The sequence below is a fragment of the Pogona vitticeps genome, chromosome 1 (assembly GCF_051106095.1).
Source record: "Pogona vitticeps strain Pit_001003342236 chromosome 1, PviZW2.1, whole genome shotgun sequence".
NCBI classification, from domain to species: Eukaryota; Metazoa; Chordata; class Lepidosauria; order Squamata; family Agamidae; genus Pogona; species Pogona vitticeps.
This window is the reverse complement of record NC_135783.1, coordinates 69,413,828-69,440,194: the sequence shown is the minus strand read 5'-3', so window position 1 is coordinate 69,440,194 and position 26,367 is coordinate 69,413,828. Positions and strand designations below refer to the sequence as shown.

At 42.5% G+C, this 26,367-nt stretch overlaps 1 protein-coding gene and 1 long non-coding RNA gene across 2 annotated transcripts in view; one reads left to right on the top strand and one right to left on the bottom strand.

The window, feature by feature from the left end:
* Positions 1–17,524, top strand: part of LOC144585917 (uncharacterized) — a 33,770-nt gene extending 16,246 nt beyond the window's left edge. The window contains exons 2-4 of the long non-coding RNA XR_013540542.1: positions 3,789–3,998; positions 8,633–8,747; positions 17,441–17,524. This is a non-coding gene — a long non-coding RNA (uncharacterized LOC144585917). The remainder of the gene's footprint in view (positions 1–3,788; positions 3,999–8,632; positions 8,748–17,440) is intronic.
* The window catches only part of RSPH3 (radial spoke head 3), a 46,922-nt gene extending 20,813 nt beyond the window's left edge, over positions 1–26,109 (bottom strand). Inside the window, exons 1-5 of the mRNA XM_020809422.3 lie at positions 23,904–26,109; positions 12,845–12,932; positions 9,491–9,632; positions 8,610–8,755; positions 3,753–3,956 (exon numbers count right to left, since the gene is read on the bottom strand). Of these exons, the coding sequence (XP_020665081.3) occupies positions 3,753–3,956; positions 8,610–8,755; positions 9,491–9,632; positions 12,845–12,932; positions 23,904–24,028 (705 nt within the window). The 5' untranslated portion in view covers positions 24,029–26,109. The remainder of the gene's footprint in view (positions 1–3,752; positions 3,957–8,609; positions 8,756–9,490; positions 9,633–12,844; positions 12,933–23,903) is intronic.
* Positions 26,110–26,367: the final 258 nt, after the last annotated feature.

Below are 26,367 nucleotides of genomic sequence, written 5' to 3'. Positions count from 1 at the left end.
ATAAGTTTCAGGTTGCAAGAACAGCTTACCCTGATGATGGCAGACTTCATGGAGAGCCAGAGGCAATGGCTTGAAGCCCACTCCACGAGTCAGAGAAAAGCAAGGGAATACCATGAGATGAAACTGCATTTTTTGCAGAGGAAGATTGCTGAGGAAGAGTGGACCAGAGGCTCTTTAGGGAGCATGGACAGTGGAAACCTGTCTGATTACCAGGAAACTGAAGAAATAATTTCCTTTAAGAAGATTGAACCTACTCCCAGAGTTAGGAGTATTCCAGAAGTGCCTAGGAGGCAGAGCCTATATGAAGCTAAGAAAACAGTGGTTCCTGAACCAAGACAGTCTTTTGCTGGAGAGCAAAGAAGCATGGACATTAGCCAGATTAGTTCACCCTTGACTTGCTTTCAATGCGGAGGAGCCCATTTTAAAAGGGATTGTCCACGACTGGCGGGATCAACTAATCAAGAGGGGAAGCCAGTTGGCAAAACACCGGTACCTGCCCCACGAAAATTCCGACAGACACCCTTACCCACACCAAGGAGATTCGAGAAGGCACCCATACCAACTCAACGGAAATACAAATCAACAACCCCGAAGGTCAACTATCTCAGTGCAACATCGCTAGAAATACCAGAACAACCAACAGAACCACATGAAGTTAATCAACTAAGGAATGTGCCACCCCAGAGACAAGGAGGAGTCAAGCCAAATTTTTCTGAAAGCAGTGAAATGCAAGCAAAGGAGCCAAGGATTGTGCCAAGGATAATGGGCTTACAAGTAGCTCAAGTCTCTACAACAGTAAACCAGCAGATATCCTCAGGGGAGAAATTTTCAGTTATAGAGCCCAGTAGCATCCTACCGGAAGAACAGTTTTATTGGTCACTGAAAAATTTTTCGGAACCAGTAACCCTACATTTTTCTACGGGAGATTTGACCATAAATGCCTCTAGGGATACCGCTGCAGATATCTCTTTGATTAACAAACAGTTGGTGGATCCAGAACTAATCTTGAATAACCTGAGATGTCCAGTGAAAACATATGGATCAGGAGAAATAATCGAGAGATTCGTACCATTAGTCTACTTGCAAATTAGCTACAAAAATTGGAAAGGCGCAAAATATCTATTAGTGCATGAAGGCAAACCTGATTTTTTATTGGGAAACGATCTAGCATTTCTTAACCACCAACACACTTTAAAATCAGCTTCCATACAAGCAGTGACACGTGCGCGAAGCAAAGCAATAGAGCAAGTCCCAACTGAAGATAACTCTGAGGAGCAATCAGATGGACATGTAACGCAACATCAACCCCTTGCAGATGGAATGGATAGTACAACTGAGATAAAAACTGAACCAGAGGATTTACTAGTACCAATGGGATCAGAGGAATTCAAACGAAAACAGATGGAAGACCCTACATTGGATTCTTTGAGGTCTCAAGCCGACAGTTACGCGGTACAACCGGTACAACAAAAAGTAACCTTTTTGTGGGGACAAAATGGACTATTGTACCGAGAATATTTTCCCAAATCAAATGAACAGGCGGAACCAGTACAACAACTAGTGATTCCACAGAGGTACAGAGAAAGAATTCTGCAACTTGCCCATGATAATCCAAGTAGCGGACATCTTGGAATTCAAAAAACTTTAAGTAGGATTTCGCAGCATTTTTATTGGCCCGGCATTTCCAAAAACGTCAAGGACTATGTTAATTCCTGCAATTACTGTCAGAGAACGGGGAAACAGACCGACAGTACAAAGGCAGAAATGCAACTGACAGAAATCCCAGATCAAGTATTCCAATATCTTCAAATGGACGTACTAGGACCTTTTGTACCCACGAAGTCAAAGAAAAAATACATCATATCGTTCATCTGTCAAGCCAGCAGATGGATCGAGGCGTACGCCATCAGCAATCTTTCGGCCCAAACTATTGCTAGAGTGGTAGTGGATTTATGCTCTAGAATAGGGATACCAACTCAAATTATTTGCGATCAAGCCGGTGCTTTTAAAAGCGAATTGATGAGCCGAATTTGTGAGATCAGCGGAATTAAATTAAACTTTAGCATTCCTTATCATCCAGAATCTCACGGAATGGTGGAAAGAGGACAACAAACCTTGTTGAGAATGATTAAAACCCTAGTCCAAGAATATGGAAACATTTGGGACGAACTATTACCTTTTGTTTTGTTTGCGTACAGAAGTGCACCTCATGTTTCTCTGGGAGGTTTTTCGCCGAGTGAGGTAGTGTTTGGGAAAAACCTACAAGGACCATTAGATCTACTACGATCAGACTGGGAAGGTGTGGTCAGAAGTAGCACGGTTCCAGTCGCGGATTTCGTCCGGAAACTACAAGAAAAACTTCTAGCAGTGCAAGAATTGGCAAGAGACAATTTGTTGAAATCCCAAATAAAACAAAAATACTATCATGACAAGAAGGCCCGTCACCGAGAGTTTGCAGTGGGTGATATGGTACTTGTACTAAACCCGCTCAGACCTTCAAAATTGGAAGTAGTTTGGGAAGGTCCAGGGGAAATCATACAAAAAGTGGGAAATGTGAATTATCTTGTGAAAATGTTAAATTCGTCCAAGAAACCAGTTATGTATCATGTAAATAGTTTAAAAATGTATAGAAACAGATCTGCAAATAATTCTAATTGTAACAATGTGGGGAGAAAAATCGAACTTAATGTAACAGACCGTTAAAAAATTGTATGCTGATGTAATATAGTTACCTTGAATTCATGGTTAAAATTAACTTGCTTATTTTTCTGTATTTTTCATAGAGATGTATTTAGCCATAAGAAAAGATATATTACTGTTATGAATTTAATACTTGGTTAAGATAATTGTAAGTTCACATATAGTCTTGTTAACTTTTCATAATCAAATGTTAAGTTAGTAACAAAATAAGAACTCTAATAGTTCTGTATTTTGTATCTTTAAGGGGGGGCGTGTCATGGATTTGATTATGAAAATAGAATAGTGTTGTATTTCTTAGGATTTATTTCAGAGCTGCAACGAAAAAGCTAGAAATCTGCTTATGCCCAGGTGCTAATTAGAGAGAAAATGTACAAGGTCAGTTCTTCTCCAGCTAAAGAAAAAAAAAGAGTTAAGAAGAGCAAGCTGACCCATATCTTATCTCAACTCCATGGACAAGGACATAACTTCTTAATTTAAGGAAGATGGGCGAAGAGAGGAGAAGGAGAAGGACGGAGAAGAGATGACATACCGAGAGAAATGCAGCCGACAGAACTTTAATCAAAAGGATTGCGTAAGAATGCTTATTTAAGATCTAGTTAGACATTTTTTATTGTTTTCATTTTATAGAGGAAATAACTGGTGGCTAAGGCTGGGGGTTATTTTGGAAATACTAAATGACGTAAACTAAGCTTGTCGAAATGTTATCTTTTGTAATAAAATATAAAAAGACAAATTGTCTGTAAGCTGTCTCCTTGTTTAGACCATGCTACAGTAGTAAATTGGATATGTTTAAACTAAGATTGTTTTGATCTGGCCACATTACCATATTACCAAATGAGGGTCCTAGAGTAATAAAAGAGGAAGAGCAGACCTTCCAGATTGTTTATATAAAATCGAGACAGACTTGGGTGAAGGAGTGAGAAGTCGCCTAGGGCAAAATTACAGGACCCGGTTTTGCTAGCATTAGGGACTAATCATTCTGAATCCCTCTCTGTCTCGTGTAAAGGCAGTTCTAAGGAACGCTTTTACCACAAGCAGCATTTTGCACATACCTTTTCCCCTTTGGCTCGCCTCTCTCTTTCTTCAAGGCGATGGAGTTCAGCTATCTCTGCATTGCGCAGTTCCTGATAGGCAGCCTGGTGTGCCCGAAGCGTGGCCAACTCTTCTTCTTCTGCGACTTCTAACAAAGCTTGCTCTGTGGTTTTTCCAACCAAGACTTCAAGTACTGGTTTCACTTCAATGTCAAAGTCAAAGAGCTGAAGATAGAAATGAGGCTGTTCATCCTGTCTCCACTAAAGGTAACATCTTAAGAAGAGGAACAGAAGTCATTCACTTTAGAAAGAGAGGGTGATATTATAGATGAGTCTGGGTATTACAGTACTCCCCACAGCAGAGTTTAGGATGCGGCTTCTTAAAAGTGACTTGATAGTATTTCTCATCATCAAAATATTAACTTCTTATGTTGTTTGTTCTGGCCAAGAAACTTTTCAGTTTCTTTTGAATTAATTTTTTAAAACAAATATACATGCAAACACATAAAGGGCATAACAACAACATCACCAACAACAATCCCCTAATAATACACCCATGTAATATTTTTTTGAGGAATGAATACATCATTGTTACACTCAGTGGCTGGAATCCTGTTGGAGCAGGACTGGGACTGGCAATGGAGATTTTTGGATCTTAAAGTCTCCCCTCAATCCCAAGGACTCCCAAAAGCTTTCCTAGATTGAAAGGGTTCCCTGAGAAGCACCAGAACCTGAGAGATGGGATAGGAAGTTTTTAATTAAAGACAAAAGGTGATGGCTAATGACATCATTAGCTTTATGTACATGGAGCTGTGCCAACAGAATTCCAGTCATTAAGTAACAATGATTCCAGTTGCTGTGATTTTTTTTTCAACAAAGTAAAAAATTCTAGCAACAAACTAACAATTAGCTGAGTGATGAGATCGTTATTTCCCACATTTCCGTACTGAGACCCAAAAGACAGCTTGCAACATACAAATTACAGTGGTGCCTTGACTTACAAACACCCTGACCTATGAAAATTTTGGCTTACAAACAGCTCCGTTCGCAAAATTTTGCTTTGACTTGTGAATGGAGCTTTGACCTACAAACAAAAAAAGGCAGGGGAAAAGGGCGGGAAATTCAAACCGTTGGTGGTGAAGAGGCTGCTTCTTTGTAGCTCTTTCTCCCCAATGGTTCAGGAAAGGGATGTGGTGACAGCGGGGGTGACCCAGAAGGCTTGAGCCTGACCAGGAAGCCATTTGAATTTCCTGGGCTCCTGCCTCCCGGCTGCTAATCATCCATTACTGCTTTTCTTAGCTCCTGATCGTTGAGAGGATTCAGAGCTAAGCTAGACAAGATGGAATGGCATTTTAAAAAGTAGGGCTTTAACATTTTGCCCCCACCCCACTTCTAGTCCCCTGGGAGGCAGAGCCCGGCTGGGAAGCGAGCAGCGCAGACAGACCCCATGCTGGGAGGCAGGAGCCCGGGATATTCAAATGGCCTCCTGGCATCAATTCTTTGGCGGTCAGCCTTCTTTATGGTCCAGCTCTCACTTCCATACATTGCTACTGGAAAAATCTTAGCCTTGACTATGTGTACTTTTGTCGGCAAGGGGATGTCTCTGCTTTTTAAGATGCTGTCTAGGTTTGTCATTGCTTTCCTCCCAAGAAGCAGGTGTCTTTTAATTTCATGGCTGCTGTCACCATCTGCAGTGATCATGGAGCCCAAGAAGGTAAAACCTGTCACTGCCTCCATATCTTCCCTTTCTGTTTGCCAAAAGATGATGGGACCAGTGGCCATGATCTTAATTTTTTTGATGTCGAGCTTCAGACCATTTTTGCGCTCTCCCTTTCCACCCTCATTAAGAGGTTCTTTAATTCCTCCTCACTTTCTGCCATCAGAGTGGTACAATTTGCATATTTGAGGTTGTTGATATTCCGGCACTCTTAATTCCGATTTGGGATTAATCCAGTCCTGTCTTTCACATGATGTATTCTGCACATAAGTTAAATAAGCAGGGGGACAATATATAGCCTTGTTGTATTCCTTTCCCAATTTTGAACTAATCAGTTGTTCCATATCCAGCTCTAATTGTTGCTTCCTGTCCACATACAGATTTCCCAGGAGATAGATAAGGTGGTCAGGCACTTACATTTCTTTAAGGACTTGCCACAATTTGTTGTGGTCGACACAGTCAAAGGCTTTTGCATAGTCAATGAAGCAGAAGTAGATGTTTTTCTGGAACTCTCTGGCTTTCTCCATAATCCAGTGCATGTTAGCAATTTGGTCTCTAGTTCCTCTGCCCCTCTGAAATCCACCTGTACTTCTGAGAGATCTCAGTCCGCATACTGCTGAAGCCTACCTTGTAGGATTTTGAGCATAACCTTGCTAGCGTGTGAAATGAGTGCAATTGTACGATAGTTGGAGCATTCTTTGGCACTGCCCTTTGTGATTGGGATGTAGACTGATCTTTTTCAATCATTTGGCCATTGCTGAATTTTCCAAACTTGCTCGCATATTGAGTGTAGCACCTTAACAGCATCATCTTTTAAAATTTTAAATAGTTCAACTGGAATGCCATCACCTCCAGTGGCCTTGTTGTTAGACAAGCTTTCGATGGCCCACTTGAGTTCGCTCTCCAGTATGTCTGGCTCAAGGTCAGCCACCGCACTCTACAGGTTGTCTGGGACACCAGATTTTTCTGCTATAATTCCTCTGTGTATTCTTGCCACCTCTCCTTGATGTCTTCTGCTTCCTTCCATTTTTGGAGGTCCCTACCATTTTTGTCCTTTTTCATGTCCATCTTTGCACAAAATGTTCCTTTAATATCTCCAATTTTCTTGAACAGATCTATGGTTTTTCCCCTTTCTATTATTTTCCTCTATTTCTTTGCACTATTTGTTTAAGAAGGCCCTCTTGTTTCTCCTTGCTATTCTTTGAAAGTCTGCATTCAATTTTCTGTCCTTTCCCTATCTCCCTTGCATTTTGTTTCCCTTCTCTTCTCTGCTGTTTATAAGGCCTCGTTGGACAGCCACTTCGCTTTCTTGCATTTCCTTTTCATTGGCATGGTTTCTGTTGCAGCGTCCTGTACAATGTTACGAGCCTCTATCCATACTTCTTCAGGCACTCTGTCCACCAAATCTAGTTCCTTAAATCTGTTCTTCATTTCCACTGTATATTCATAAGGGGTTTGGTTTAGATTATACCTGACTAGCCCAGTGGTTTTTCCTACTTTCTTCAGTTTAAGCTTGAATTTTGCTATAAGAAGCTGATGATCAGAGTCACAATCAGCTCCAGGTCTTGTTTTTGCTGACTGTATAGAGCTTCTCCATCTTTGGCTGCAGAGAACATAACCAATCTGATTTTGGTATTGCCCATCTGGTGATGTCCATGTGTAGAGTCGCCTCTTGAAAAAGCTCTATTGGCCTTCCCCCTGCTTCATTTTGAACTCCAAGGCCAAACTTACCTGTTGTTCCTTTTATCTTTTGACTCTCTACTTTAGCATTCCAGTCCTCTATAATGACAAGAACATCTTTCTTTGGTGTTAGTTCTAGAAGGTGGTATGTCTTCATAGAATTGGTCAATTTCAGCCTCTTCATCATCAGTGATCGGTGCCTAACATTAGATTACTGTGATGTTGAAAAGTCTGCCTTGGATTAATATTGAAATCATTCTATCATTTTTGAGATTGTATCACAGTGCAGCTTTTCCCACTCTTTTGTTGACTATGAGGGCTGCTCCATTTCTTCTACAGGATTCTTGCCCACAATAGTAGATATGATAATTGTCTGATTTGAATTTGCCCGTTCCCGTCCATTTTAGTTCACTGATGCCCAAGATGTCAATGCTTATTCTTGTCATCCACTTTTTGACCATATCCAGCTTACCAAGGTTCATAGATCTTACATTCCAGGTTCCGATGCAGTATTTTTCTTTGCAGCATCAGACTTTCCGTTCACTTCCAGGCGTGTTCGCAGCTGAGCGTCCTTTTGGCTTTGGCCGAACCACTTCATTAGCTCTGGAGCTACTTATACTTGCCCTCTGCTGTTCCTTAATAGCATATTGGATGCCTTCTGACCTGAGGAGCTCATCTTCAAGCGTCATATCTTTTAGCCTTTTGTTTCTATTCATCGGGTTTTCTTTGCAAAGATACTGGAGTGGCTTGCCAGTTCCTGCTCTGGGTGGATCACATTCAGTCAGAACTCTCCAGTATGTTGGAACTGTCCATCTTGGGTGTCCCTGCACGGCATAGCCCATAGGTTCTCTGAATTACTCAAGCCCCTTCGCCATGACAAGGCAGCAATCCATGAAGGGGATAATATTGCATACTGCACAATAATTTTGGGCTACAGCTGTAATAATGTTTGGTATTTCTGCTGGACTCGAAGTGGCAGATGACTTTAATATATCCGAAAAGGATATTGACAAAAGTAAAGTGTGAACCTTACATGGTGCCTCCAAACTATCTCACTTGCGTCTCCCTTCTTCCAGTGCTGAGTTTGGAGGGAATTCAGGGAAATGAGTGATTTGCAAATGCTTTATCTTATGACAGTAAGGTAAGGATGGCTGTGTACTCCCTCAGGGAACCTGTTTTAGAATGATCAGCTATTGGGGTATAAAATAAGCCTGGGATTTGCGTCTGAGGGCATTCTGTGTCATGGAAGGTTGATTTCCACCTGATATGGGTGGTTTGGGGATCTGGGAGACAAATCTAGGCCTTGAGCTGGACTTTGCACATCCCATGTATAAAGAGAGCAACAATATCTGGGAAAAGTTTTTTTTTTTACTATTTTCACTATTTATTTGGTATCAGAGTATTTTAAAACACTTAGTTCGCTTTTTACTATTTTTTCTATTTTTGCTATTTAGCTGGGCCTTTATTAGAATCTTTAATACCTCTCCTTCTTCTATTTGTGTAGATGCATCTGACCCAGTCTTCTCTGGAATGAAGAAAGGGCTGGCTTTTCTCCCCAGAAAAGCATCTGTTTGACATTCCATATCAGCTTCAAGGACACGATCTGCAATTTCTTCCAGGTATAATTCTGAAATAATTATGCAATACAGACTGGTTTTAGCAGAGGCTCAGGGGAGTGGGGGATTCTATCCTTCATTTACCCAACACATTTTCCATAGAATATTTACTAAAGCAACTATGATTCATTCATCTTACATTTATACATTCCACCAATATCGTGGCTTTCCTCTTGGTTCACATGATAGCATGTATGGTATATACATCTTGTGTTCCTCAACCTAGAACTGTCAAGATCAGTGGTTCCCAACTTTGGGTCTCCAGATGTTCTTGGACTACAACTCCCAGAATTTAATAGGAGAAACTGGCTATGGCCTAAACCCAGCATTTTCATAGTGGTCAAATACTAGGATCTTCCCCCTACAGCCATCTGTGCCACCCAAAACCCTGCTTCAGAAAGCTTCCCAGTAAATGCTGAGAATGTTTGGAAAATAACTATGGGAATTATCTGCTCCTAGTTGCAGTCATGGAGAAAGTTCTGCCAGCAGAACAACCCTGTTGGATCCTGATCTATGTATTCCTTTCTTTAAAATATTAGAAGAAAAAAGAGTTTGAAAGAAAAAGACAGGAAAGAAAAAGGCTGCTTTCTGTGAGAGTCTAGGCTCTGTTGTTTTTGACTGATTTCTTTCAGTTTCCCAGAATGTTTATACACTATCTTTTGACTGTCTGTATAGTATAAACTATGTTGATCATGAGACAAGCATTTTTTGACATATGATAACCCCAGGCCTTTCAGGTGCTCTACCTGTCTGCACATCAGCACGTCTTGTAACATCATCAACTTCTGGGGCATGTACTTCACTTTCCTCTTTTGCACGCCTTCTGGCAAGCATCTTTCTGTGGGCTTCTTGTTGCTTCTGAATCTCAATGGGATCAGGTTCAGGACTCTGGAAAGGAGAGAGGAGAGAGAGAGAGAAAAAACCCCTCTGCTATATTAAAGCAATGTTCTAGTACAGCAGAGATGGGGAGGAAGTATTTTGGATGGTAAAGTCATGAGAAACTATTTTGTTTATTTTCTTACAGTATATTTCACTTTCTGCCCCCAAGAGGCAGTCAAAGTAGCTTTCAAAATATTTGCACAACAGTATAATGCTGAAGTCTAGTATCTGGAATAGAAAAAGCATCCACTGTTCCTGTGGTGGTAAGGACATTTCGGGCAGCATCACTGGCCCTTCTTCTTGCTCTTCCATAGTTATCACCTTCATCTGTTCCCTGCTAGGCAGGAGGTTTGCCAAGGACCTTAGTGGCAAGGGGGTGAGTTTAAGCAGCAGCAGCTTGCTCAGTCTATGATGGAAATGAGGGCCAAATTGTACATTACAGATATCAGTGTGTCACTGGAAGCTGAAATCTGTTAATTTTTCGGGGATGTGGTTCCATAAAATCTTTGTGATTGAGCCATCATACTTGTAAACAAAGTCTGTGCTTGCCTCCCAATGACCAATTACGAAGAAAACAAGATCTTTCACAAATCATGGGAGTTGAAGAAATGCTAACAAATGCTCTCGTCTAATAACCCACTCTCTGTAACATATATTTTGGGTCCAGGTCCTCCCTTGCCAGTAGTTGCTAGGTACATCTCTTGCTCAGGTCCTCTCAAGAAGTGTGGGGGGGACCAAGCTCATTCAGACTGCGAGGAAGACATCTGCAGCTTTTGTTACTGCTGTTCAGTGCATTTGCCTCCTGCTTTTAGAGTCACAGGCATTCAACAGAACACAGAGAAAAACAAGTCTCCCTAAATCCCACAGGGTATACAGATTGGATGCATGTTTACTGAGCATTAGTTTTACTGAGTGTTAGACTGATTCTCAAGTACATACTTACAGAAATAAAAAGTCCATGGGACTTAAGTTTAATCATCTTTGGACAGTACCCTATATTTACATCTTAGCCCAACAAAGAACAGTGGTGAAGCCAGAATGCAGACTAGGCCAGTGAGTCTTGCCATGCTTTTGCAAACACTCATAAACAGCACATATATTGGAGAATGAAATATTTTGACTATCATTTCTTGGCAGTCGAAGCTTTCGAGTATTCTATCAATTATGTGTTAAGTAGGGAATAGTTTTGTATATCATGTTCATTGGTGTACTATGTGCAGCTGAGCTCTTGTAAAGTGAATGAGATGCATCAATAGGAAAAAACAGGCATTTGTAGATTTGTGAATTACACAAGGAGACTCATCATGGAAGCCGCAAACAGTGTCCTCCTTGCCCTTAGATTTCTTCCATTCAATTAAGAAATGTCATCATGCCTGCCAAGCACTGGCAGGGGCCTTGGCTTGGAAAGTAGGGCAGATTAGCCTCAAAGAGTCCACAGGAGGAATTTCTCACCCTCCCCTCTGATCTGCAGCCGTCTGTCTTCCCATCCTCTGTAAAAAAAACAGAGGTAGGGCTCACTAAGTTAGGGCTATCCCATTTCCCAGCTGTTTTCCCCTACTTCACATGTTTAGAATGTTTCTCTCCCCACCCCAGTGGATTTATTAGAGGGGGGAGTTGCAGGTGGCTTTTTTTGGGGGGGAAGCATGAATCCAAAATGTTTTTCAGTGACCTTCCACAACTTGTTTTAGTATCTAAGGGATCGTAATAAATCACCCTCTTTGTGACAAACAGATAAGAGAGAAAGACTAGGATAGGTTCGGCATTAGCTGCATAGTATCTTTTCAGACCCACATTATTTAAATGTTCCTTTCCTAGGGGGTAATTGGTCCCAGCTTTTTGTCATCCGTCTCCTCTTAATCTGATTATGCAGCATCCCTTCTGATGACTGATGATTTCTTGTGAAGGCAGATTTTCCAAGTTGTTGCCCTTTTGGTGTATTTAGATTAGGCATCCTTCAGTCTCAAGAGACTATGGTAACATGCTGTGAATGGAGGACTTGGAACAGCATCTAGTGTGGCTGAGAAGGCCCATTTGAGAGTGACCATCCCTTCCACACTGAAGACAAATACAACCTGTCCCCTGTCCAGCTCCCTGATTGTACTGGTTTCGGGACTGCCTCTTTGCCTCGGCCTGCTGGACAACGGTCTCTTCAAATTGGGAGAGGCCATGCTGCACCGCCTGCCTCCAGACAGTGATCACATCTGCTTGGGGAATGTGGTTGTGTCCATAGCCCTCTGCAGGTTTTACACCTGAAAATATAAGGCTAAATGATGGTGGAGACATGGGGCAGACAATCATGCTTGGTCTCCACCCCATCTCCACCTTTCCCAGAAGTAAGACAGACCTTTGGATGTTTAGCATGCAGTGTCTAAGGAGGGTGCTTACTGCATTCCTCTGATCTGGATACTGATAAAGCAGAGCTCTTGATCATGGGAGTACTACACATGCAGTCAGTTGCACACACACCAAAGTACCTCTGCAGACCTTTGCACTGATGTGTGGAGTGGGGCTTATGAGAGTTTCTCCTGCCTCATTCTGTTTAGAATCTTTCATGCTCTCAAGTACAGTAGAACATCTGAATAATAATCTTCTTATACCTGCATACCCTTTCTGCACAGGCAACTTGTGATCTTAGCAGAGGTGGGGGTGAGACCTTTCTGCTCTCAGACCATGAGGTGATGGTGCCTTTCTGTGGCTTTTTGTGTCTTGGACTTAGATTCTAAATTTTGGCGCTAAAGCAAAGCCATCCACTCAAGGCAAAGCAGCAAATTGTGCCATTCCTGACCCTTTGGGGGCATAGCAAAAGTCACAAAGATGGATTCAGTGTGTCTTATAGAATCAGAGGAGCTGAAATTTAAGTGCTCCTTTAAAAAGACATACAACACCAAAGCATTAAATGCGAGCAAAACTATAGGTTCACTGAATACCTAATTTGATATGTCCACAACTGGCTTCTGTGTGCTTAATGACTACTGACACTTGAACTAACTCCCTTGGAAGCAGTTGTGTTTCATTCAGTGTAAGGTAACAGGAGATTTCTATTTTCGTGGCAAAATTGTTCTGGCTCATTTGTGCATGCAAATAACAATTGGATGACTACGCATATGGGAACCAACTTCCACAATATTTTCTGGCACAAATATATCCATGTCCAGTGAACCTTTTCTTCCTTTGCATATTTGTGAAGGAAATAAAGGAAGATATATGAAAAAGAGACCTACCCAAGGTAATGTGTGAGCAGCATATGTATTGCCTCGAACCACACGCCGGCCATACATGAGGTTCCCATACCGAACTGGACCGTCTGGACTGCAATACAGAAAATTAAGAAACACACATTTTAAGTGAAATCTAAAATAGTTTTAATCATGTTTTATTAGAGCAATCCAAAGAAGAACAAAATGCAGGGAATAGCCATCCCAAGTTCAGTGGTGCCCCGCTTGATGATTACCTCTTTAGACAACGAGATCGCTATAGCTATTGCAAAACGATATTTGTATGAGGAAAATCTGCTTGATGATGATTGATTCCCTGCTTCGGGAAATGATTTTTCGCTAAACGACAATCTAAAAACAGCTGATCGGCGGCTCTCAAAATGGCTCCCCACTGTTTTGCTGACCTCATTTCGCAAGACAGGGAGCGGGAAATGGCCACCATATGGAGGATTTTCACTGCACGAGCAGGTATTTCCCTCATTGGAATGCATTGACCAGTTTTCAATGCATTCCAATGGTGTGTTGTTGTATACATGGTGTAGAGGGGCGGGGTAAAAAATCCAATAAATAAATAAATAAATAAATAAATAAATAAATAAATAAATAAATAAATAAATAAATAAATAAATAAATAAAACATACATACATACATACATACATACATACATACATACATACATACATACATACATACATACATACATACATACATACATACATACATACATACATACATAGGTAGACTATCTAACCATCTAGAGCAATATTGTCTACTTTGGCCACATCAGCTAGAGGTCTTCTAGAAGGCTATTTCCCTGGTCCTTGGTTTAGTTGGAAGTGGCAAAGATAGAGCTGGGATGTTCTGCATACTGAGCATCAGGGCCCACAGAGCTGAAGTGCAAGATAGTTTAATTAGCAGAGATGATGACATAATCTCCACATTGCTCAGGCTCCTTTGTTCCTTCTAAATTTAGCTGTAATCCTCATGATAACCATGTGTGGTGGAGGTGAGAACAATATACTATGATGAGCTGTCCCTGCTGTAATACAAAGTATTTGGAAGTAGTTAGATCCAGAATGGGCAGTTATGACCATGACTTTTATAAAACAACTGCCCTTGGTAGAAACAAAAAATGGTAAACTGGTTTATTGACATTGATCAACAGAGCTGTCTGCATTTAAGACTCTCATTGGGGGTGTGGCTGTGGAGACTTGTGATGAGCCTGCACTTCGAAAACTGACCACTGCAACAATGCTAAGCAAACTTTGCTAAGCATGGTTGGGATCTAGATCAGGGATCTCCAAACTATAGCCCGCGGGCCGCATGCAGCGTGCCTTGGAATTTTATCTGGCCTGTTCCGTTCAGCCCATGTGCGCATGGGGTGTAGGTATGGGCGGGCGTCCGTGTGGGTGGGGTTGCGCGTGCACATGTTCCTTCAGCCCTCAAAAAATGAAGCATTAATCAGAATTTTAAAAAATATATTTCACATTAACTAAAATTTGCATTTTTCATTAAAATGTGGTCTTTTTGCAAAATACAATTGTTATTTATTTATTTAAAACATTTCACACCATCTTTCTTCTTTAAAAAGACCCAAAGCAGCTTACATCATTAAAATACAATATTGAAACTAAAACAATAAATTTGCAAACACTAAAAAGGAACAAATACGACTCTGAGAGATAGTAAACACAAGTAGTACTAAAGACTCAGTCAGAGCCACCATGCATAACAATCTAAAACAGGGGTCAGGGAACTTTTTTACCTTTTACCCCCTAAAAATGTATATATGCCGACATTACCCCCTTGATTTAAAAGGAAGGATCTTGGTCATGTGCGTCTCAGTCACACATGGCCAGTCGAGCGCCGCCGCTGAAGCCTTGCTGCCTGCAGCCGGGCCGCCTCCTCCTCCACCTGGCGGGGGTGCGCTCAGTCCTTGGCCCTGCAGGGGTGGCTCTCTTTCTCCGCCGGCAGGCAGCTCCTGGGCGGCCATCGAAGAGCAGCAGGTGGCTCGCCTGCCAGGTGCTGCCTCCTGCACTGGCACTGGCTCCTGCGGCTGCTTGCCGGGTGGCTGCGTCGGGCCTCGCCATTGAAGCACTGCGACAGCTGCCACATGTAGGGTGAGAGGTTCTGCCAGGCCTGGCTGGCCAGCGTGGAGGTGTCGCCGAAGGAAGCCACGCAGCCGGCCGAGCACTGCTGCCGCTCGATAGGCTCCTCCGGGAATGAGGCATGGAGTGTCGTCGTCATCCCGGCACCGGGAGGCTGAGCCTGGCCTGGGCCACCGTCATGGCTGCGCCCGCGATCCACCTCTCTGGACACTAGAAGGAGGGGCTCCTCCTGGCTGGGGCGCTCTGGCCGCTCGCCCCGGCCTCATCCTCTGCCATGGCCAGTCCCGCCGGTGCCTCAGCGGCCGTATGCCGCCGGCCAGGGTCCGTCACCGGCCATCATCCACTGTGGCTCGGTTGCAGCTGGGCCAGAGAAGGGGGCAGGAAGGGGGCAATAGGGCAGCCGGGGACCCCCCTCCGAGCAGAGGAGGAGGAGAGAAGGGGGTTAGGGTCGCATCCTCATTACAGTGGGGTCTTGACTTAAGAACGGCTTGAGTTAAGAACATTTTGACTTAAGAACCACTCTCATAAGAAAATATTGACTTGACTTACATACTTAGATTTGAGTTAAGAACTGGAAAAAACCCATGTGGGAGGCAGGGAAAGTGCAAAATTTGAACTTTCAGTTAACTGTTGGCCAGTGAAAAGGGTGCCTGTCTGCTTCCTCACTCCTCCCAGCGTTTAGAGAGTGGATTGGGAGACAGTCTTCAGACTGCCTGGTACTGCGTGGACTGTATTTTCCCTGCTTTCCCTGAACCTTTCTTGACCTAAGGAAAAAAAAAAGAAACAAAATATCCCCCTCTAGTGGTCGAAGGCGGAATAGCAGCTTCCCATTAGTTTCTATGGACGGAAAAGAGCAGATACGGATCAAATGGTTTTCAATGCATTCCTATGGGAAATGCAGATTTGACCTGAGAACTTTTTGACTTGAGAACCGCCTTCCAATACGGATTAAGTTCTCAAGTCAAGACCCCACTGTACCCCCAGGATTTTCATTTTTACTCCATTTGGGGTAATTTACCCCTGTTCCCTTACCACTCATCTAAAAGTTACTCACATAGCCAGTTGTGTGGTCAGTCACTCATGTAGGCCTTTTGCATTTAGTTAGCAAATGTCTCGGCTCATGCAATTGAATGAGGAACAAATATGGGGCCACTTTTCCAAAAGGCAAAAAGAAGCCTTTGAATATCCCGTTGGACTACCAGCTAACAACAGATGCCATGGGAATCTGGGAAGTCAATATTGGATAGTCTTTTAATAATACAACTGCTGACTTAATGCAGATTGAACTCGTTGCAGTTGAAAGTGATTCTGGGATGTTAAATGGACCAACATGGTAGAAGCAGTAGGATGCTCTAAAATGGATGACATTTTCTTACAGAATGTCATTTGTAAGCAGATTTAAGGGATCAATATTTCAAACCCTTAACAACTGCAATCAAGAACAGCTTCCTTTTATGGACAGTTCCATTTCTGCTAGCTGGTACAGACTGCTATATATCCTATAGGACTACTACATTAATTAAACAAGCCATGGAAAGACCGAACTCATTCCCTGCTTCACAATCTCTCTATAATTTAATTTTACGATTTGATACCTATCTGAAAATACTTATTTTATTATTTTGATATTTTATTATTTTATAATCTTTTGATTATTTATACATATGTATTTACTGTATATTAGATGTCAATTATAAGTGGCTTAATTTCTTTTTATGTGTACAGCCTGACTGGTTATGAAGCAATAGAGTAATAATGACAGGGTTGTTTTGAACAAAAGCCTCTTCTACAGTTTGTTTACCAAAAGGGTTCCAAAATGCAACACACACACAAAAACCTTGTAAACTCATCTATTCTCATTTGTGCGAAATCTGCAAAGGATTACTTCCTTAGTCTTTTTTAAAAAAATCAGCATCTTAAGTGTTGCAGTATTTTCTACCTCATTAACTGGGAAAGTGAAAACTGTTGTGAGGGCTATGTGGAGAATGGCCTATTTTAATGAGCTCATGAGGACTGTTTTGCTTTGAAATCCATCCTTTCTTCATCAAGATCTCCAGATATCTAGAAACACTGTAACACTTCAGGGTAACTTTCCCAACAAATGCCAACAGATGGTAATATTGTATAGCAAGGTGATCTATATCTATATCTATATCTATATCTATATCTATCTATCTATCTATCTATCTATCTATCTATCTATCTATCTATCTATCTATCTATCTATCTATCTATCTATCTATCTATCTATATCTATATCTATATCTATATCTATATCTATATCTATATCTATATATAAGCTGTTATCAGAGAGCCTTTGGTAGACTGCAATTTTCTGATTCGTATTGATTTATCCATTGGCTGTCTAACCAGAAGCTGAGCTTCAGAGAGACAAGGCTGCTGTACAGAATAAGATACATACTTTGAGACAACTAGTTTACACTGTTAATGGGATGTTTTTTGTTTCAATTATTTTCATTTGTATTCTCAAAGGCTAAAACAACCGGAAAAATCGGCAGTAGCTGAACATGCCGGACATGAAATCCTATTTCAAAAGACAGAAGTACTGGACAACACTGTTACATACAGCACTGATGTTACCTGTCTGTCATGGGTTTGGAGGGAAAGTTCCATCCTATGGGGAGTGGAAGGCGGGACATCAGGAGGAGGGGCTGTACTGTATATATGTGTGATGCGTGTGTGGAGAAGGGGAGACGCTGGGATGTGACGAAGCAGCAGCTGGGAAGAAGAAGCTGGTGTGGGAGTCTGTGTGTCAGACAGGGTACTACTGTGTGTCAGTACCAACCTGATAGGTTCAGGTGTCTGTTGGTTAGCCAGAACTGATAGGTTCAGGGTCTGTGCTTCAAGTTAAGGGTTCTGTGTGAACCAAACTGTGTGTATGTATGAGTGAAACTAAGCCACGTTACTATATCTTATTCACCTGATCAATTTATTTTCCCTGTGTGTTGTTTTAAATAAACCTTATTCTTTATTTGTTTAAAAATCCATCCCTGGTCTGTGTGACTTCTTAAAGGGAATGGTTGGTGGCAGCTTAGTTAACGTGTGGCAGATCCCAGTAGGTCTGGGTTTGTCACATTGATTGGTGTCCAGCGTGTGGGATACGACTGGTCCAGTTGTCCAGCGGTCCAGCAAAGCCTTGGCAAGTGTGCCCAGAGCAAGGGGGGTCTAGTCAGGGACAATCTGAGGCGCGTAGGTAATCTTCTAGGTGTACCTCACGGGGAGGTGCGCTAGTAGAAGAACGTGCCAACTGGGGAGACTAGATTAGGGTGCTCTGAGGCAGCCTGTTTTTGGCGGGAAAAAAGCTGAGGCAAAACTGTATAGTAACAGTGATTTAGCCTGCCTGCTGAGAGGCCCAGCAGAGGGGGGTAGACTCTAGTTCGCAACTGTTGCAAGTAGTGCTGAAGGACAGCAGCAATCTATAGGGAAAGCTGGTTCTGAGGCAAAAGAAAAAAAAAGTGGTCGTTTTATTTTGAGGCTTGACTTTTTAAAGCAGCCTGTGCTGGGGGGGGATTATGCCCTTGACTCGAAGCCAGATGGCAGAAATGGGTGAAGTGAAAGACCCCCAGGTAGACCAAGGTTCTGAGGATGAATTTGGCTCAGTGCAAGGTGACAGCACGGGAGAACAGAACCCTGAACTCAGAAAATTGCTCATAGCCCAACTGCATGAATTCAGAATGAAAGAACTAGAGAAGGAGGAACAGATTGAACAGCTTAAAATAAGAGGAAAAGAAAGAGCTGAAATCAGTCAGGCAGAGGCAGATGCCAAGAAAAGGGGAATGGCCATGAGGATGAAAGAGATGGAACTGGAACACAGAATTAGAATGGCACAATTAAAATTAACATTCCTAAATAAGAAAAATAACAATTTATCAGTTGAAGAAATTTCGGAAAGAGAAAAGTATGAGGCTCAGGTCAGACAAAGTGAGCAAGATCTTGAAAAATATACTCAGCAAAAAGACATTAAATTAAAAGAAATCAGAGATGAGACTGAAGAAAAAGTAAAAGAGATAAAAGCTAGGGCTGAGGAAGAAATTTTACAGATCAGGGCTGAGTTTGAGGCCAAGCAAAAGGAGCTGGATTTGAGAATAAAAGGGAAAAGCCAGCAAGGGGGAGGGGCCCATGGTGCAGGGAAGCCCTCAGAAATGAAACCAAGACCTCAGATTTTGGAGGGAAAACCAAAACAAGATGAGAGAGAATCAAAATACACCAGAAAATGTTATTTCTGTCAGGGAAAGGGCCATCTAATCTCAGAGTGTGAGAAATTAAAGCAGCTAAAAGGAATGGTGCCTCAGGAGTCGAGTGGAACCAAGCCAAAAGCTGTGTTCTGTGTCCAGAAAGAGCAAGGCTCATTGTCACTGAGGGAGCCTGTTGCCATGGCGACTCAATCTGGAACAGCTACATCTGCTGATCAGGCTGAGGAAAATGGTCCTCTTGTAGAGGTCAGGCGCTGCCTGTTGGTGAGGACAGATTCCCAGTTGTTTGAGACAGCAGGGGTGGACGTAGGAATACTTGACCGTCAGTATCGGGGGCTGCGGGACACTTGTTCTCAGGTGACCCTGTGCCATCCAGATATTATTCCTAGGGAATATGTAATCCCAAATGAAAGCATGAAGGTGGCAGGGATTGAGGGGCAGATAATCTCACTGCCAGTCGCGGAGGTACCTGTCAACTTTCAAGGCTGGAGGGGAGTTTGGCGGCTAGCGATTTCATCGACTCTGCCAGCAGCCGTGCTCGTGGGAAATGACCTGGCTGAACATGTGAAAAGGGTGCTAGTGATTACACGTTCACAAGCCACCACGGGGACAGTTCAGGGGGGTAATGATGAGCCCGAGACGGAAGCAGAGGGGAGTTCAGAAGCTGTGGTGGAAACCTTAACCACAGACAGCAGATTTGGACAGGAGCAAAAGGCAGACGCCACTCTCCAAAAGTGTTTTGAACAGGTGACTGACGCCCAGCTAACACCTGAAACCCCAGTGAGATTTCTGGAGAAGAAGGGGATTTTGTATAGAGAGACCCTGAGGAATATCTCAAAAGGGGGAGATGGGATCAGAAGTCAGCTGGTGGTACCTGAAAAGTATCGCCCCATGATCTTACAAAGGGGGCACTCTGACATGTTTGCTGCACACTTAGGGGTGAACAAAACACAGCAGAGAATCACACAGAATTTTTACTGGCCTGACATAGGGAAGCAGATCAGGGAGTTCTGTAAACAATGTGATGTGTGTCAAAGGCAGAGGAATAGCCGCGACAGGACCAAAGCAAAGTTGTGCCCTTTGCCTGTGATTGACACTCCGTTCAAATGCATAGGGGTGGATATTGTGGGACCTTTGCCCAAGGCCACAAAGAGGGGGAACAGGTTCATTCTCACCATTGTGGACCATGCCACGAGGTACCCTGAAGCCATACCCTTGACTAACATTGAAACTAACACAGTGGCAGATGCCTTGGTGGGGTATATGTCCAGGATGGGATTTGCCTCAGAAATAATCACAGATTTGGGCGCATCGTTCACGTCAAAGCTCATGAAACGCTTATGGCAAATCTGTGGAATTAAGCACAAGGAAACAACTGCCTATCATCCTGAAAGTAAGGGGTTAACTGAGAAGTTCAATGGGACTCTAATGCGCATGATTAGGGCTTGCTTGGCAGAGAATCCAAACAATTGGGACCAGAAGCTGCAATCCCTTTTGTTTGCTTATCGATCAGTGCCACAAGCCAGTACCGGGTTCAGTCCGTTTGAACTTTTATTTGGGAGAAGGGTGAAAGGGCCCCTTGATTTGATCAAACAAAATTGGGAGCAGATCACCCAGGATGACCCACAAGGTGTTGTGACATATATAGACTCTTTAAGGAAGGACCTAAAGAGAAACCTAGAGCTAGCAGCAGAGACCCTGCAAGCTCAAAAGGTCAGAAAGAAAGTTTGGGATGACCAGAAAGCCGGGGAGAGGCACTTTAATCCAGGGGAGGAAGTGCTTTGGCCTAGGCTCTGCCTAGAGAACAAACTGCAGCTGGGTAGCCCAGAAATAAAATACTTGGGTCACATGGTAGGGGGAGGAGTGATAAAACCCCTAGAGGCCAAAATAGAAGCAGTTCGTGATTGGCCCAGACCCAACACCAAGAAAAAAGTCAAATCATTTCTTGGGTTGGTGGGCTACTACAGAAAGTTCATCCCGAGGTTTAGCGAGATTGCGGCTCCGCTGACCGATCTGACGAGGAAGAAGGCTGATGACCGCATCCCGTGGGCCAGCGACTGTGAGGAGGCGTTCCAGAGGTTGAAGCAGGCGCTCATCAACTATCCAGTGCTGCGGGCTCCAGACTTCGACCGGGAGTTCATCATCTACACCGATGCGTCTAACAGCGGGGTAGGAGCAGTTCTGTGCCAGGAGGATGAGAATGGTGACCAGCATCCAGTGTCCTACCTGAGTAGGAAACTTCAAAAAGGTGAGAGACATTTGGCAACCGTGGAGAAGGAGTGTTTGGCCTTAGTCTACGCGATCCAGAAGGCCAAGCCTTACATCTGGGGAAGACATTTTATTCTGTGCACTGACCATTCACCACTGCAATGGTTAAAGACAATGAAAACCCACAATAGCAAACTTATGAGGTGGGCTTTAAACCTACAGGACTATGACTTTGAAGTGAAGGTGGTCAGAGGGTCAGTGAACTGTGTTGCTGACGCCTTGTCAAGAAGACCTGAAGAATGAAGACGGCGAAAGAAACATGGACTATATATATATTGATGACAAAAAGTTAAATGTACCTGTTTTTTGAACTTGGTTTGTATGAATAAAGGTAAATTGATGTAATGTATATGGTAAATGTTTAAATGCCTAATTGATATGGTTAACTTAGAATGTAAGTATAAGTAAGTATGATATGGTATGTATAACTGTTGTTGTGTGTTTTATCCAGGTTGTTTTTTGGGAAAAAGCACCTTAGCTTTCCCCCTACAAAACAACTTATAAAGAGGGGAGGTGTTACATACAGCACTGATGTTACCTGTCTGTCATGGGTTTGGAGGGAAAGTTCCATCCTATGGGGAGTGGAAGGCGGGACATCAGGAGGAGGGGCTGTACTGTATATATGTGTGATGCGTGTGTGGAGAAGGGGAGACGTTGGGATGTGACGAAGCAGCAGCTGGGAAGAAGAAGCTGGTGTGGGAGTCTGTGTGTCAGACAGGGTACTACTGTGTGTCAGTACCAACCTGATAGGTTCAGGTGTCTGTTGGTTAGCCAGAACTGATAGGTTCAGGGTCTGTGCTTCAAGTTAAGGGTTCTGTGTGAACCAAACTGTGTGTATGTATGAGTGAAACTAAGCCACGTTACTATATCTTATTCACCTGATCAATTTATTTTCCCTGTGTGTTGTTTTAAATAAACCTTATTCTTTATTTGTTTAAAAATCCATCCCTGGTCTGTGTGACTTCTTAAAGGGAATGGTTGGTGGCAGCTTAGTTAACGTGTGGCAGATCCCAGTAGGTCTGGGTTTGTCACAAACACAAGCAATCATTATGTTAGATTACACAGGCAAGCCATTGAAATCCACAAACATGAGCAAAACTTCAACAAAAAAGAAGAAACTCAACAAAATCTGGCTCCCAGCACTGAAAAATACAGCCTGCAAAAAGATCAACAAACTCTACCCAGCCACAAGGACCAGTGATCACTGCACACAAAAGACTAGCTAACGACACCCATCAATCACAGTGACAGATCATCTCCCCCTTACCACAACAATACACCCATAACAAAAACACCCCAATCATCATAATAATCCAGTCTCCTGAAAATGACAAAAAGCTGATCCCACAACTACAAATTCTCAATTATCCCACACCCTGAACCAGAACACAGAGTTCGAACTCCTGGCCTCTGATGCTGGCCACAGAGACTGGTGAAACGTTAGGAAGAAGAACACGGCCAAACAGCCTGAAAAACCTACAGTGTTGTCCTGTGTCTCAAGTGTTGTTTCCTTAAAAATAAATAGATTATACTGTCCATAACTTAGATTATTAATAGATTAACTTGTCCCAATTACCCATGGGAATAATAAAGAGGATATTGGAAGAAAAGGGCAGCGTGACCACTACTTATAGATTTTCAAAGATAGCCTTGTCAGTGACAGAAAAATGACAGAGGCATCATTTTTTTCCAGAGTTGAACCATACATGACAGATACACCATCTCTTGAAGATGAAATTTTTCAAGTGCTGAAAAATGTGTGATTTGTATTCGCGAAGGCTTTCACGGCCAAATGTGTGATTGTCACAGCAGAAACTTTTCTCATCACCTGCATTTTGGAAATTAGCTGGCGTTGTTTTGTCATTGATCTTCTAGATATACATGTGAACATTGTAAACGATTGCTCAGTCATGAAGGTTTCCCTGCCTCACGTCTCTGGAACACTAATAGATTTCAGCGTTTGATGGTCTATCTGTAATGTATCTGTAATGACTGTCAGTTTTGTGCATGTTCATGATACCTAAAAAGACACATTAGTTAGGTATACACAATGAATGAAAAGAGAAAGTAAGGCCACAAAAACAAATTATTGCTTTCTCCTGCTTATCATCTGCAGTAGTGGTGGTGAGGAAATGCATGGCTCACATGATAGTATAAGAATTAAAAGTTGATGTAATTTGATACCAAGAGGACTATGGTGATATCCATAGTGTGATCTTGGCATCTCCCCTTGTTCAGTATTGAAACTTTAGGCAGAAATGCAACAACTCTGAAATTGGTGCAGTAACCAAGGGACACACTCAATGCTCATATGAATGCAAAGGACATACTTGACAAACAGAGCCAGACTAAACAGTAGGGCAGAGAAAGAAAGCAAACATGCAGAGGGACAAAAACCCAGCCACGCCAAATCAAGTCATGCTGGGATTGTAGGTCATGGCTAGGGTGGTTTAGGGTCAGATACCATTACTCACCTTTCTTTGGTTAACATGGACTTTCGATAACGCTTTCTGACAGGCACAGGTCGAGGGTGGCTGCTATAGGAGTAGGTTCTAGATGCTGTTGATGAGCCGTCTGGATTGAGAATCACTGAGGTCATGTTGGATCTTAGCCACAGTGGGTTCCAATAGACTTAGTAAAGACTTGGTGGCATTATGAAACAATTCTCCCTGCCAACAGTTGCTACATGTTGTGGAATTCCATTCTTCACAGTGGTTGCCAAGGTAAACCAGTCCTGCCTGATTTGTTCTGCTTCTTAGTTGGAACTTTGCTAGTGTTCTCAAACCATTGTTAACCTTCTCCTGCTGAGTTTTAGGCAGACTGGGTGAATCTTGTCTTTTCAAATGTGCCTTGGTAACTTTTTAGATTACAGTGAATAGAGATAAATGAAGACCCTTGAGACAGAAAAAGAATGTTGTTATAGAGCTGGTAACTGCTACCTCACAAAGTCAAAGTGCATAACATCCAAAGCTAGCCAAATTATTAAGACATATAAGGCAGAAAATCCCAGAATGTCTCACCTTTCCATTGTAGTAAAAATGGCTACAACTAAAGTGGCCCTTTTTAAGTGGGCTGGTGCAGTCTAAATAGGGTAACCTGAGAGTACGGGGAGGAGCAGTATGCCACAGGTGTGATCCTGATATCCAAATGCCATATTGACCTTAAGCAACCCTATTTTATCAATATCTATGTGCTCTCAATTTCTGGATTCATGCATTGGCTTACTAAATGAGCCACTTAAGGATATTGGCAATTGAACACTTTCTCTGCTCCTCTTTGGAGGAGCAGTTGAAATGAAATTATTAATGTTTTGCCTCTGCTACATCATCACTGATACACTGCATCACTTAAGATTTTTTTTAAAAAAAATTCTTTGGCACTGCACACAACACAGTTGCAGTTTCAACTGGCAGTTCACAAAAAAGATAAATAAAAAAATTAACTTCCCCTACCCTTCTGCAGATGTTCAATTTGCCAATAACTTGAAGTGGCTCACTTATTAAGCCACTTGACAATTCTGGAAATTGATAGTGATGGGAGTCTTGGCAGCTTTGACAGCTGCAAGCCTTGATTTTTTGTATTTTCTCAGTGATCATATGCCCTAGAGACAGACCAAACTAGAGTGCATCTGCCTGCACCAAAAAAACCAGAAGTCCCTGACAGGCTCAAATAGATGCGGGTAGGGGCACTCTGGGAACCACAGATTGGTGCATTGTAACAACCAGGTATCTGATTTCAGGGGAAAAAGAGCAAACTCTCCTGCCCCTGCAGCCCCCCAAACAATGAGACAAGTGCCTGTGTGATCAAGCCCAAAGTAAATTTGCTGCCATATTGTAACACACCAGACCCACTGTCAGAGGGCCAGACTTGCCATAATGTGGCATATCATCATCAACTTGGATTGCCAGTTGACAGAACTGTTTATGTTAATAAACAAAGGAGGGTCCACCAGACCAGTAAAGGGAGGTTTTACTAATTTGCAATGTTTGTTAATTCATTCCTCCCCTATAGCCTGACATGTGGCCCCTTTAATTCCGGGGTAACTGCCAGTCTTCTGGAGCAAATTCCTGAAGCGCATAAGGAACTGCAAGGGGAAATGGGGGGGGGGGGAGAGTCACAGAATTTCAACACTCTTTCTGTCGGTTGTAGCAACCTTAAAGAATAATTCCAGATATGAGATGCTACCATCTCAGATCAGACTCAGAAACACAGACGATATTGAAACAGACTGCTGGTCAAAGCTTCAGATGCAGGGGTCAAAAGAGAGCCCTGGTTAATGGTTAAGGAAGTGTGGATACAGGACAGGTTTTGAGGAGAGTGTAATGGTCCTGTCCCACATCATTTTGTTGAGTACAGAAACATGACTCGCTAAAGAAAGGGAGACAACTGTATCTGTGTAGCTCCTACATAAGCAGAAACTTCCCAGATCTGGGGCTAGGGTTCATGTGGAGAGACTGCTTGGATAGAGAAACCTCTCCCTAGTTTACTGGCCTCCATGCATGTGGTCTCTACACACCTCCTTAATGAGTGAACAGGTCTTAGATGTTTAAATGAATGTGTATTCCCCGTAACATTGTCCCATTTTTCTTTTCAGAGTGGTATAGATTTATCAGATGGGCGGGATATAAATCAAATAAATAAATAAATAAATAAATAAATAAATAAATAAATAAATAAATAAATAAATTTTCCACCAAAGAATTTCTTTCGAAATCACAACTTTTGCTGGGTTAACTCCTGGGAATTTTACCACAAGATGTCACTGCAACCCTCGTGTGCATCCTGTGGGCTGTCTTTCATTCTCTGAATTGTAGCTTTGTACAATGCTCTTTGGCACACGACTGTTGTGCATTCAGAAACAAATACTACTGTGAATTGTGCAGACCTTCGTGCACAATAATAGAAACATAAAACCCTGAGGGACTGAGTTCGAAACAT